General features: G+C 46.7%; 1 protein-coding gene across 3 annotated transcripts in view; it reads right to left on the bottom strand.

Annotated features, from left to right (window-relative positions):
* Positions 1 to 13,710, bottom strand: part of CREB5 (cAMP responsive element binding protein 5) — a 477,814-nt gene that overhangs the window by 396,698 nt on the left and 67,406 nt on the right. For 2 of the 3 annotated variants that reach the window (XM_074272189.1, XM_074272188.1), the window contains exon 2: positions 5,771 to 5,842. In XM_074272189.1, coding sequence (XP_074128290.1) covers positions 5,771 to 5,824 — 54 coding nt within the window. In that variant the 5' untranslated portion in view covers positions 5,825 to 5,842. Of the gene's footprint in view, positions 1 to 421; positions 521 to 5,770; positions 5,843 to 13,710 lie in introns of those variants that run through there. The other variant, XM_074272191.1, reaches the window with a different exon arrangement.

Raw genomic sequence — 13,710 nt, 5'->3', positions numbered from 1 at the left:
AGGGAGAAGGTCCTGGAAGAAGGGCCGGCACCTGGTTCTGGCACCAAGCACAAGGGGGAAAGCCAGCCCCAGCCAGACTCTCAGAAGGGCCCCAGAAGCACGGGTGGCAGCACGAGTCACTATCGCTGGTACACAGCTTTTCTAGAGACTGATTGGGACTCAGACAGAGGCCGAGGGCCCGGAGTGATCCAGGGAGAGTCCCCTAGTACGTTTTTGCTTGTTCTTTTTGTGCTGTGTTACTGAGACCCAGGGGGAGGACCCAGCTGCCACTGCTCTGAGACTGTTTTTACATCCCATCTGCATCCCAGCGCCCAGTGCTTGGCACACGAGGGGCTATTAAGCAGAGCCTTGTTGGACCATTAAACTGCATGGTCTCCAGGTCCAGGTCCAGGGGCTGGGTGATCCAATGAGAGGCACCCACCTTAGGCTGGCTCGCCCTCTCTCTTCCAATAGGCTATCCCACACAGCTGGACCAAGTCACAGTGGTGGGACTTCAGAAGGGTCTGGCTTTGTGAAGAGAAGGAAGGGGCCTCCCTTGGGCGCTGCTGATTGGTTTACACTTCTGATGTCACAAGTGGGCAAGTGATGGAAGTTTCTGGCAAGGAATATTCTAGAATGGTGGGGTTCTGAAGAAGGGAAAGGGCATGGTAGGAGACCAGGCGGGACATGAGGATATCCCTGAAAGGAAGTCAGCCTGTCACGGAAGAGGCTGGAGCAGGAAACTAGAAGGTCTCCTCTGCTTCCACCACCAGGCTAACGGTACAGTGGGAGGCAGACCCATCTGGGATGGATGGATGGATGGATGAGTGAAAGGAAAAGCCATTATTAAATGCTTACTGTATGCAAAACTCATATAAGTCATGGGGACGAGAAAAGTAAGAGGCAGACTCAGTTTCTTCTTCAAGTCTAACAAAATGGAGGGGGGAAGAAGAGCACTCTGAAAACATATTTATTTAGGAAAAAAAAAAAAAAAAAGAGCCATCATAACAAAGAGAAAACGACAACTCTTCTCCCTGTTCCATTTTAAATTGATGTGGAAATCCCTGCATCCAGAATCCTGCAGGCCCCACCCAGCCAGACCCACAGCCAGACCTGCCTCCTGTTCCAGAAGGTGCCAGTGGACGATGAAGCGTCCTTGCTGATCGGGCTTTATAAAGTCTGGGGTCATGGGACTCAGGACCGGAAGAGAGTTAGACGGTCTCACTTTTACACATGAGGAAGCACAGCCCTAGGCAGGGCTAGGACTTCCCAAGGTCAGTCACACACACACAAAGCCTAATAGTTAGGCCTAGGATTAGAATCCATATCCTGGGGCCTTGTGGTATGGCAGAATGGGTGAGACTCTTGGAGTCATCTGAATACCAGCTATGCCTCCCATGCGCCTCAGCTTCCTAATCTGTAAAATGGGTATGCCTCTGGTCACATCGTCTCCTTCTCAGGGCCGATGTGAGGACAGGGAATGAACTGGAAGCCATCCAGTGCTCTGTCTCGGGGATCTGGCATCCTGATGGGGTCTCTTTTAGAAGATAGGACCCATGACACTCGCTCCATGGGAAGAAGTGAGCAGCAGCGTTCCCTCCTCTCCTCGCCTGGTTTCTGCCTCCGGATTCTCCCTCGCTGTTCCACCGGCTCTTTCTCCTCTCTCGCCACTTGTCGGCTCCCTTTGGGTCACGTGCCCTCGGCCCCTCAGGTCAGTGACTGGTTTTCTTTTCACCCAATCAGTGTTCCCCGCAGTCAGTGCAGTGCCTGGCATACAGGAAGAGTTTAACATGTTTCAGCTAGCTTTGTGGCTCAGTCATTTTGCAGTGGTTCCGATTCTTTGTGACCCCAAAGTTTCTTGAGCAGGATGTTGCAGGAGTTCATCATATCCTTCTCCAGGTCATTTTACAGATGAGGAAACTGAGGCAGACAGGGTGAAGTGACTTTGGACAGGGTCAAACAGCTAAAAAGTGTCTGAGGCCAGATTTGAACTCACAAAGATGAGTTTTCTTGACTCCAGGCCTGGAGCTCTATCCACTGCACCACCAAGCTAGCTACCTTGCTAGTGGAACTTGCCTTACCATGAGAAATCAGTGCAAGATTTCAAGGACCTAACGCTCCTGCAGGAGCCCTTTGCCCAGTTATGGGAATTTGCCTTAAAAAACACAATTTCTTGAGGGCTTTATTTTAAAATCGGAAAGAAAATGAAGGCTAATTGGTGAAAGCCAAAGGTGAGCAACCTCAATTTGGCTGCAAAAACATGGTTCTAAGGTAAACCCTCAACCCTTCACTTATGCAAAGGAGAGAACGTCCCATTGTAGCGCTCACTTTTTGGCGTTCTCCTGGCTGCCGTCCCATGCGGGCATCGAGGGGAATTACTTCCCAGTGTCAATAAGCATTTAAGGGACTGCCGTGTGCCAGTCACTCTGCTAGGCACGGGGCATACAAAGGCTGAAATAGTTCTCACCCTCAAGAGCTTGGGAGGAGGGGAGGATGAAAAAAGCATACAGATAAATAGATTTATATGTACATATGTATATAAAATAGTATATTAATATATAATACATGTCAGAATATATTATATAATATAAATTAATACATATCAATAAACATTATATGTTAAATAGCATAGGATATATAATAAACATTGACATACAAATATAAAAATTAATCCCATAGACTATATTATAGACACACATAGAGGTATATATTAATGTACATGTGTATGTCATGGAATATAACAAACCTTGTTATGCGTATGTAAAATCTACAATAGAATATTTTCTATAACGTCCATTAACATGTACATAAAATACGTCACAGAATATCTTAAATAATGTATGTCTACATCAGGAGTTCTCAAACTGCGGCCCTTGGGCCAGATGCGGCCACTGAGGATGTTTATGCGGCCCGCCGGGTTATGGCAAATGGGCCGAGGGGCAGAGACAGAGCGTGAGTTTTTGTTTTCACTATAGTCCGGCCCTCCCGCAGTCTGAGGGACAGTGAACTGGCCCCTATTTAAAAAGTTTGAGGCCCACTGGTCTATATATACCTATATAATGTCATGGAATATGTCATAATGTATATCAACATATATAAAAGTATGTCATCCACCATACTACATACACTGGCATAAATAAATATATATATATATATATATGCACACACATATATATAAATCTCATAGAATATATTATATAATATACATCAACATGTGTCATTGAATATATCATATAATATATATTAATATACAATATGTTCAAAAATGGGGGAATAGCACCAACTAGGGGAATCAGCAATGGTCTTTTCTGAGAGGCTTCCCTTGGCCCCGGATAGTCACTGACCCTGTAAGTGGACCAGGCAGTTCCCCGGGATCTAGGACCCCAGATTATGAGGTCCCTGCCAGTTCTGAGCTCCTCTTGTCCTACCCATCTATTTTATTTCAAAAAACAGAGAAGGATGAACTTCCCACAGAGCACTCAACTACAAAGTGGGAGAGATGGCATTTGAACCTTGGACCCCAGGACTCTTTCCGCCACAATTCATTTCAAAAGACATTTTAGGGTCACTGATCATTGCCTCCAACATTCCCAATTCATCGGTCAGAAATCCACATTTTCCATAGTCCTGAGGGGCCTTCCCATGCCCAGTCTGAGTAGAAGATGCTAGTTCCTCTTGGAGCATTGTCAGGGTCCAAGAAAGTACATCTTACATTTCCATGGCCCCTCTCCTCCCAGAAGGGCCTCCAAATGCAACATGGGGAAATGCAAAGACCCCCAGAGGGCCCTTCCCAGGTCCTCTGCCACCCTTCAGAGGAACATTCCAGATGGGAATTCCGCCTCTCACTAGACACTTTAGGGGCAATTTAGGGAAAGGGAAGAGAGTGATCTCACAGCAACAGGCTCGAGGTCTGACAGAAGAATGAAGCATGGGGACTCCCAGGGACCACAAGTGGTCCGCTGCCTCAGTTCCCCACATGTGTATATCTAATCACAGGAAGGCCCGCTGCGTCAGTTTCCCACGTGTGTATATCTAATGACAGGAAGCCTGCTGCCTCAGTTTCCCACATGTGTATATCTAATCACAGGAAGGCCCGCTGCGTCAGTTTCCCACGTGTGTATATCTAATGACAGGAAGCCCCGCTGCGTCAGTTTCCCACGTGTGTATATCTAATGACAGGAAGCCTGCTGCCTCAGTTTCCCACATGTGTATATCTAATCACAGGAAGGCCCGCTGCGTCAGTTTCCCACATGTGTATATCTAATCACAGGAAGGCCCGCTGCGTCAGTTTCCCACGTGTGTATATCTAATCACAGGAAGGCCCGCTGCGTCAGTTTCCCACGTGTGTATATCTAATCACAGGAAGGCCCGCTGCGTCAGTTTCCCACGTGTGTATATCTAATGACAGGAAGCCCCGCTGCGTCAGTTTCCCACGTGTGTATATCTAATGACAGGAAGCCTGCTGCCTCAGTTTCCCACATGTGTATATCTAATGACAGGAAGCCCCGCTGCCTCAGTTTCCCACGTGTGTATATCTAATGACAGGAAGCCCCACTGCGTCAGTTCCCCACGTGTGTATATCTAATGACAGGAAGCCCCGCTGCCTCAGTTCCCCACGTGTGTATATCTAATGACAGGAAGCCCCGCTGCCTCAGTTCCCCACGTGTGTATATCTAATGACAGGAAGCCCCGCTGCCTCAGTTCCCCACGTGTGTATATCTAATGACAGGAAGCCCCGCTGCCTCAGTTTCCCACGTGTGTATATCTAATGACAGGAAGGCCCACTGCGTCAGTTTCCCACGTGTGTATATCTAATGACAGGAAGCCCCGCTGCGTCAGTTCCCCACGTGTGTATATCTAATGACAGGAAGCCCCGCTGCCTCAGTTCCCCACGTGTGTATATCTAATGACAGGAAAGCCCGCTGCGTCAGTTTCCCATGTGTGTATATCTAATGACAGGAAGGCCCGCTGCCTCAGTTCCCCACGTGTGTATATCTAATGACAGGAAGACTCCAAAGGCATCATGAGATGCTACAATATGCTAAAAAGGTGACAGAGAAAAGCTCAGACTTTGCTCGGGAAGAAGCTCCCAGTCCGCCCCAGCGAGCCACGTGCTCTCCAAGGTGGAGGGGCCATGGCAGAGGAGGAGCTGCCTTTGGAACACAAGGTTCTCGTACAGCTTCTGGCACATGCTGGCTGCGTGGCCCTGAGCAAATGAATTAATCTGAGTCAATGCAGATCTGCACTGAGGGAGGGAGGCTCTGCACCTGGAGTTTCCATCCCAATGAAAGGTCCCAAGGCCCTTTTCCCTGAGGAGCAGAAGGCAGAAAGGGGGCCTCGGGCACTCAGGGGACAGTTCTCTTTGGCGAGGAGCCAAACGCTCCCATGGTCTCCATGCTGGGTTATATTTTTGCCGATAATACGACGCCAAGTCCAAACTGCTCCATGGAAAAACAGACTTCCTTTCTCCCCATTTCTCAAATGACAAGCCCGGACATCTGGAGGGGCCAGCCGTGGGTTTGGCTGGCTTCCTGGGGGTGGGGGGAGGAGGCTTCGGAATGGAAGGGCTCGGCCCTATTAGGTTTCAGGGGCTGTGGCCGGAGGGGCACGCTGGCTCACATCATTTGGGGGGTGGGAAGGCGAGCCATGAGGATAATAACAATCACAGCCTCTCCCCGGAGAGACCAAACAGGATGCGGTGGTAATGGATCAGCCACCAAGCGGTCCTGGGAGCCGGAGCCAAAGCCTCCTGCCGGGCACCCACCCGCAGCCTGCCAGGGGACCCACTCACCTGCGAGCAGCCCGGGGCGCTGCACACAAACGGCCTTTCCTGCTCCAAGTTCATCTTGGATTCCTCATAAATCTACAGGTGAGGGGGAAGGGGGAGACAAAAACAAAACACAACAATTCATTAATATCTCACTGCAGCTCCAGGATCGCGCCAAAGCCAGCCCTCGGGGAGCCCTTTCCCCGCTCTCAGCGTATCAAATTCCCCAAACAGACAAGGACAAATGAACGGGGATCCAAGGTTCTGACCGCCTCGTATTCATCAGGCTCCCCGTGGGCTCAGATCTGGTTGTTTTTTATTTACTTTGAAGGGAGCGGGTGGAGGAAGGCCCAGGCTGCCCCTGCCTCCAGTCCCCTTCATATTGGTGGGATTATGCATCCAGCAGGTCAGGGCGACTGGGAAGCATTCGGACCAGGAGGCGCCGCTCAGAGGACCGGAGATTCTGGTGCAAGGGGCCTTCCACCGGATCAAAGAGCAGATGGCCAAGGTCACAGGGATAGTGGGGCAGAGCCAACAGCTGAGACTCTCCTGACTCTCAGCATCACAGAGGAAGAAAGTGAGGCCCAGGGCAGGTTATCCATTTGTCTAAATTCACATGGCCATAAGTAACAGCGGCAGAAGCTTAATCCCAGTCCCCTGATCTTAACAGGTCACTCTCTCATTCTACAGATGCAGGAAGACTGGGGATTTATCCAGGGTCATGGGGACAGTGAGGGACAGAGGAGCTGGGCTCTGAACCCAGGTTCTCTGACCCCAAATCCAAAGTTCTTTCAACTAAGCCACTTGCTGTCTCCTTTGGTTTCTTCTAAATACCCTAAATTCGCACCATCTTGGGATTTGGTTCCACAGGCCATGGCTGGCTGAGCATGAGTGTGACATGTGTAGTGGTCCATCACCAGAGGCCAATAGAAAGAATGGACACAGATCCCAGAGAGCCGCAGGACCACTGACCACCGATCTTTTCCAGAAAATCTATAGTCCAACAGACAAATATGCGGATGGATGGGTTTTATAGGTTACCCTTTCAACTGCTTGCCATAGTCTATACAATAAGCACTCTTCATCCACTTGGTTATTCCTGTGTGGATGGTTAAAGCTTTGAGTTTGGGAATGTTGCCCCTCCCCACAACTATATATAGAGAGAGAAATGGGTAACTCAGAAGTTAATAGAGAAGCATATGGTAGGCATGACTAAGCTATAACACATCACACATAAAAAATTACAAAGAAAAGCTGGCCAGAAAAGAATTTCATCAAGATAATATCTAGGGGTAGGCAGATGGCATAGTAGATAGAGCACCAGTCCTAAAGTCAGGAGGACTTGAGTTCAAATCTAGCCTCAAGACACTGAACACGAGCTGTATGACCCTGGGCAAGTCACTTAACCCCAATTGCCTTGCCAAAAAAAGTGTGAAAAGATGAGTTGGTCAAATGGCAAAAGGAAGGAATAACCAATGGACTGCCTTGTGTCCCACCAGAATAAAAGTTCACAACATCCTAGATTTTGAGCTGTAAGCAACCTTAGAGACTATATGACCCCTCCCCCTCATTTTACAGATGGGAAACTGATGAATACGAGACAGTCAGAACCTTGGGTCCATCATTAGGAAACTAAAATCCTGGGATTGTAAATGACTTGCCAAGGTCACGTGAGGTAGTGAGCATCAGACGCAGAATTTGAATCCAGGTGATCTTATTCCCAAACTCAGAATGTTTCATTGCACTATAATGCCTCTCCTTATAATATTAGGTGAAAGAGGAGGAGATACTCTTCCCCCAATGCCTTATGGTGAATTTGTGGAAGGGCAAGAACAAGAGTCACACATGATGGGCTGCAATCTGCATCACCGGAGGGAGTGAGAGCACAGGTACATTGGACAAGTCTCTGAAAATGACTTCTGATACTGAGAGAAGCCTTGGGACACCATTCCTTTATAACGTTGGATCTCCTGACAATTCCTCAATAGAGAGAAAAAAGCATTTGAAATCATCTAATAAGCTAATAAGAATATTAGAACACAACTGAGTGGCCCCCACAAACACTGACTCTGCTTGATTTTATAGCCGATTGTGAATCAAGGTTCGAAAAAAGATTCAATACGTCTGGACAGATAAATGGCTTAGATGGACGGCTTGAAACAAGCTACCTTCCCTGGGAGGATTGAAGAAAAAAAAACACATCTCACGCTCCATGTCATTTTTCAAATCCTAATTTAACTAATAGCACTCGTTCGTAGCCAGGCACCCACTGGGGGATGCAGTAATCAGCATCAGTACAGGGGAAAGGCTGCCTGGTCCCTCTCTGTGAGAGTGCTTCAGCTGAACAGGCCTGTGGTAGTTCTTAGGGAAACGGTCATGAATCAAGGCGACTACACGGACAAGCTTCTCCTGAAACGCTCCCAGATTTTGTAACCAGGTGATGGGAAGCACACTCTCGCCTTCATTTTCTGAAGGCATAAATAAGCCAAGGGATGTGGAGCTCTTAATGCAAAGCGACCTCTCGCCATTACTCAAATGGGGATGGAAAGTCTCCCTATGTGACAAGGTTTCACGCCAGACACACCAGTGGGAGTTTCCCATGCTCCCTTTTACCGCAAGGAGATGTGATTTGGTAGGTGCCGGGGGCTCATTCCTCCACAGATCAGAGGTTGAGAGTTGGAGGAGCCTTAGGGGGTCTCCAATCTTCTTATTTTCCAGATGAAGAAACTGAGTTTACATAGATGATAAATGTCAAAAATGGGCTTAGAAGTCTGATCATCTGCTCCATGCTATGTCCAATTCCTCAGAACAGCAGATAGTCTCCAGAAGATGACAAAAGAAACATTTCTTAGTTTATAATCATCCTAGTGAAGGGCCTAGTCAAACAGAGTCAGGCTGGACCAAGGACAAGAGAAATTAAGGGCCCCAGAGCTAAAGTCTTTACCAGAATTTGGGAGTCCTCCATGCCTCAGTGAGACACAGAGAGAGTACTTTTGTGATAGAATTTTTGGAGAAAAAAATGATCATGTTCTAAGGAGATTTAACATAAACACATCTCACTTTGAAAGGGAGCACGACGCAAGAAAGGGAGCATGAAGCAAGAGAGTAAGCCCCTTATATGGGATTGAGAAATCTTAGGTTCAAAAAAACCTCAGCAGTTACATGATTCTGGGAGACACATTATACTGTATCTTAGCTTCAGAACTATAACATGTAGATAATATTTGTATTCCCTACTTCCCTATGGTGGTTATTGGGAAAGTGCACCCCACTCTTCAAAGGGCTTTGTAAAGAGGCACTTACATGTGCAAAAAATTTAGAGATGAAGAGACTTGGGATTTCAGTTAGTCCAACTTCCTCACTTTATAGATAAGGAAACTGAGGCCCAGGAATGCCAAAAGACTTAGGATCAAAGATTTAGAAATGAGAGAGGTCTCATGCTTGGGATAAAAAATGCCATCTGCATCCAGAGAGAGAACTACGGAGACTGAATGTGGATCAAAGCAGAGTATTTTCACTTCTTTTCATTTGTTTTTTTCTTGTATTTTTTTTTCCTTTTGATCTGATTTTTCTTGAATAACATGACAAATATGGAAATATGTTTAAAAGGATGGCATGTATTCAACCTTATCAGATTGTCTTGGGAAGGAGGGAGGTGAGGGAAAGAGAAAAAATTGGAATCAAAATCTTATAAAAATGAATGTTGAATACTACTTTTACACGTATTTGGAAAAATAAAATACTATTGAGAGAAAAAAAAAAAAAAAAGGAAGTGTCCATGGAACCCCCATCACCAGTTTCTTGTGTGGGCCTAGACATTCATTCCATTGCTCTTCTTCATCAGACTCCCACAATATCAAGTAAGGAAATCTAACTTTGTTTTCTTTGATAAGTTTGAAAGTCTTGAGAAACAGCTTCATGTGTATATATCCTGTATGAGTGTGTATGTATATCTACATATATGTACCTATAAAGAGAGAGTTGTCTGCACATTGCCTCCCTCATTAGAAGGTAGGCAGGGCAGGGGCAGTTTCTGCCTTTGTCTCCATTCTTAGAGCTTACCACAATGCCTGGCACATAGGAAGCACTTCAAAAATGTTTGTTGACCTGACATGAGCCTGAGGGGGTGCGTTTCTGCCAAGTATAAACACTTGGGTTCTGCAAGGTGGGACACTTGGGGCTAAACAAATTAATCTGAAAAAGACTAGGGGTTCTTAGTGGAGCCCAAGCGCAGCATGAATCCCAACTCTGGCACCCAAAAAAGATCGATGGCAGCCGTGACGTGTCCAACCAGTGGGGAGATGGAACCTTGTACCTGGTCTAGCACAACCGTGAGACATCTAGAATACTGTGTTTTAATTGGGGGGGGGGAGGGCATTTTAAGAGCTACCTCAGTCCACCAAGCTGAAGAGAGCACCCAAGGAGGCTAATGTGGACACTGAGGGGGCCCAAGGCCACATTAAAATAGGCTCCACTGAAGAGTCTGGCCTGAAAAGGAGGCAACATAGGGAGCACAAGACAGATGTTTTCATAGATGAGAGGTTTCGTCATGGGGAAGGGGTGCGAACCTTAGGGGGCTTAGCCCTAGAGGGCAGAAGTCACGGAGAGGTATATTTAGGCTTAGAATAAGGAAAACTCTCATATCTAGAGCTCTCTGTGAATGGAACAGACACCTCTAGGTTGAGATTCTCCTCTACTGGAGATCTCTGAGCAAAAGCTAGATGGCATAGAAGGTAGAAGAGCTATACTAGAAGATGTTTTTCCCCCAAATTCTCACTGGTAGTAACCCCCTTTACCAGAGATACCAGCCAGGATTTTTGTTCCAATGTAATGTACAGAATTAGTCACTATGTAAGAGACTGACATGAGCCCATCCTTTGATTCACCAGGCTAGATCTGACTTTGTTAACTCGGTCCAGAGGCTGATGTTCTTTGTGTTTCTATACTTAAATGATGCCATCCCCATCATCACAGAGAATCGATAAGCTGTGGTGATTGTGCTCATTGCTCTCATTGCCATTTCATCTTCCTTGCTTCCAGGCTCAGCCCTTCCTCCCTTTCACATGCTCCCTGGCCTCCTGGCTCCCTCTCCTCACTCAGGGCACTTTCCCTGGCATTCCCAGGCCTGGAATTCCCTCTCTCCTCATCTCCATCTTTTGGCTTCAAGTCCTTCGAGGACAGGCCTGTCCCAGGTCTCCCTGCAGTTTCCATTTGGGATTACCCCCAATTCATCCTGCCTAGAGTTCATTTCCTCGTGTCATCTACAGATTGTCCCCATTTAGACTGCAGGGACATCTTTTGCTTTGGCTCTCCAAAGCTGAGCTCAATGTTTGGCATATAGTCAGTAGATGCTTAATAAATGCTTGTTAACTGACCTACGGGGCTTTCAAAATTCAGCGCTCACTTAGCTGAAACTACCCCGGGGGCCCCTGAGGGTTTCAGAAAACTCACAACTCAGGCAATAAAACATAGAATAATCTCCAAAGTCATCCCAGGCTTCCCACACTTGACAAGGAGATGACAGGCCTGATTTACAGCTGTAACCCACAGCCACGGCCTTGGTTCCTTTAAGCAGGTAATAAGTGGGAATCACCTCCTCACTGCCATCACCCCAGCCAATCACTGTAGCTTCACTGAGCGTAACTCTCCAGCCCGTAGGCCCCCTTTGGGGCCTTCACATTGACATCGCAGCTTCCATTTTGTGCTGTCCCCAATGCCTGAAATGTTTCCCCTTCCCATCTCTGCCTTGGAGAATCCTTTTCCTTCAAGATCACCTTCCTCAAACATCACCACCTACGACCTGGACCCTTTCCTGATCCACATTTCCCTCCCCACCAATTGCCATGGTCCTCCCTACCCTGAATTAAATTACTTTATATTGCATCCCTCATTACATGATAAGCTCATTACAAGGAAGCAATGTTTCCTTCTCTCAATTCCTATTCCCAATGATTGGCAGTGCCTGGCACACAGTAGGTGTTGATATTTTATTCATAAGTCATATGACTCTGTGACCTCCTTTTTTTTTCTTGGTTAAGGAGCCGTTTCCTTCTCCAACTCAATTTACAAATGAGGAAACTGAGGCAAACAGGATTAAGCGATTTGTCCAACATCACACAGCTAGGAAGTGTCTGAGGCCACATTTGAACTCAAGACAAAGTGACTCCAAGCCTATGCTCTGTGCACCATGGCACCACCTAGCTGTCGTCCTGATATATTTGTGGATCGATTGGTTTGATCCAAGGCGCTTAGCTCCACAACTTTTCTGCTTAGAACAGCAGATCTTAAATCACTCTGTGTCATGGGGCACTGGGCAGTTTGATGAAGCCAACTGATGGGCCCCTTCAGACTCGGGCTTTTTGATGCATAAGATACATAAGATTACAAAAGAAATCAATTCTTTTGAAGTAGATATCTTTTCTTTAAGTCATAGATTGCAGATTAAGACTTTGGTTTAGGACATGAAATAGCTCACAATGATTCAACTGATCTAGCCGTGGTCCAACCACAACAGAATTTGTTGTTCTTCCCTCAGAATGCTCCAGATCCGGGATCCGTGCCTTTGTACCCACTGGAATGCTCTCCCTCTTCATCTCCATTTCTTAAAATCTCCAGTTTCCTTCAAGACTTAGCTCAAATGCTATTTTCTTCCAGGGTCGTTTCTGGCCTTCATTCCCTTCCATGGAGGGAGTCTTTCCTTGCAGGCTAGCTCCCAAATGGGGATTTCACTTCTATTTAGATCCACGTTGTGTGTCTCATTAGAATGAAAGTTTCTTGAGGACAAAGTCTGGTTTTTGCTTTTGTAACCTCAACGCTTAGCAGAGTGCCTGACACACAGTAGGTACTTAATAAATTCTTAATGACGGCCTTCCGGGAGTCAGAGACTTCCTCATTTGACTCGGTCCCTCCCTGCCTCCCCTGCCAATGTATCACTTTCTGTGTCACAGTGGGGCTCTAAATGCTAACAGATATCGGCCTTTCTGCTTTTGCAGATCCTCAGCATCTAGCCTGCTATGAAGTGAGTGCTTAATCAATACTTATTGATTAGTTGATTGAAGAAGCCGATGCACAAAACAGACATTGCATGAAGTTGTCGTGGTGGTTTGGTTTGGTTTTTCCAGAGATGAAGCATCCATATAAAACACGTTACAAATGGCACGTGAGATCTCAGGTGCTGGAGCTAGACCTGGGGAGGTTCAGTAGCATTTGTCACCCAAGAAACGCAAGGCACCTTAACAAATGGTGAGTTACCGCCCAACTCTCATTCTAATGGAATTTCAACCAATTCTGCCAACCTCCGACATGAGGAGCCAATCCAAAGGTTGGTTTGACCAAAAATCTGGGCTGCCTTTCTTATCGGGACCTCAATTAACGTATCACCCTGACATTATAAATATTGATGAGCACTTCAGACCGGATAAGTCAGCACCGGCTCTGATTAACATGCATCCAAAAGGGAACGTAGCAGGGGGGTGGGGGGAGCTTGAATTTTAATATCCGTGTTAACATCTGTCAGCAGTTACTGCCCTCCAGAAAGAGCTGTACTGGGAAGGGACACAGCAAGAGACCCAAGTGAATAACTGAACCTCTGATTCAGCACGTCAGCCAGTCAATAAGCGTTTATTCAACACCTACTATGTGCCAGGCACTGTGCTAAGCACAAGGGAGCAAATAGTCCCTATGAACATTTAGATTTACTTCACGTATGTCTTTTTTTCTAAGTTAGTGCAATTCTGCTTTGCTCACAGAGCTTACATGTTAGCCAACTGACAAAAATGAAATGGTTCCTGCCCTCAAGCAGCTTCCACCCTGGATTTGGGAATCAGAAAGTCCTGATTTCCAATCTGGCCTTGGACACTTCCTACTGTGTGATTTGGGCAACTCATTAGAGCAGCGATCCTCAAACTTTTTAAATAGTTCATTGTCCCTCAGACTGTGGGGGGGCCAACTATAGTAAAAAACAA

The sequence above is a fragment of the Sminthopsis crassicaudata genome, chromosome 5 (genome assembly GCF_048593235.1).
Source record: "Sminthopsis crassicaudata isolate SCR6 chromosome 5, ASM4859323v1, whole genome shotgun sequence".
Lineage (NCBI taxonomy): Eukaryota > Metazoa > Chordata > Mammalia > Dasyuromorphia > Dasyuridae > Sminthopsis > Sminthopsis crassicaudata.
This window is presented reverse-complemented; position numbering and strand designations above follow the sequence as displayed.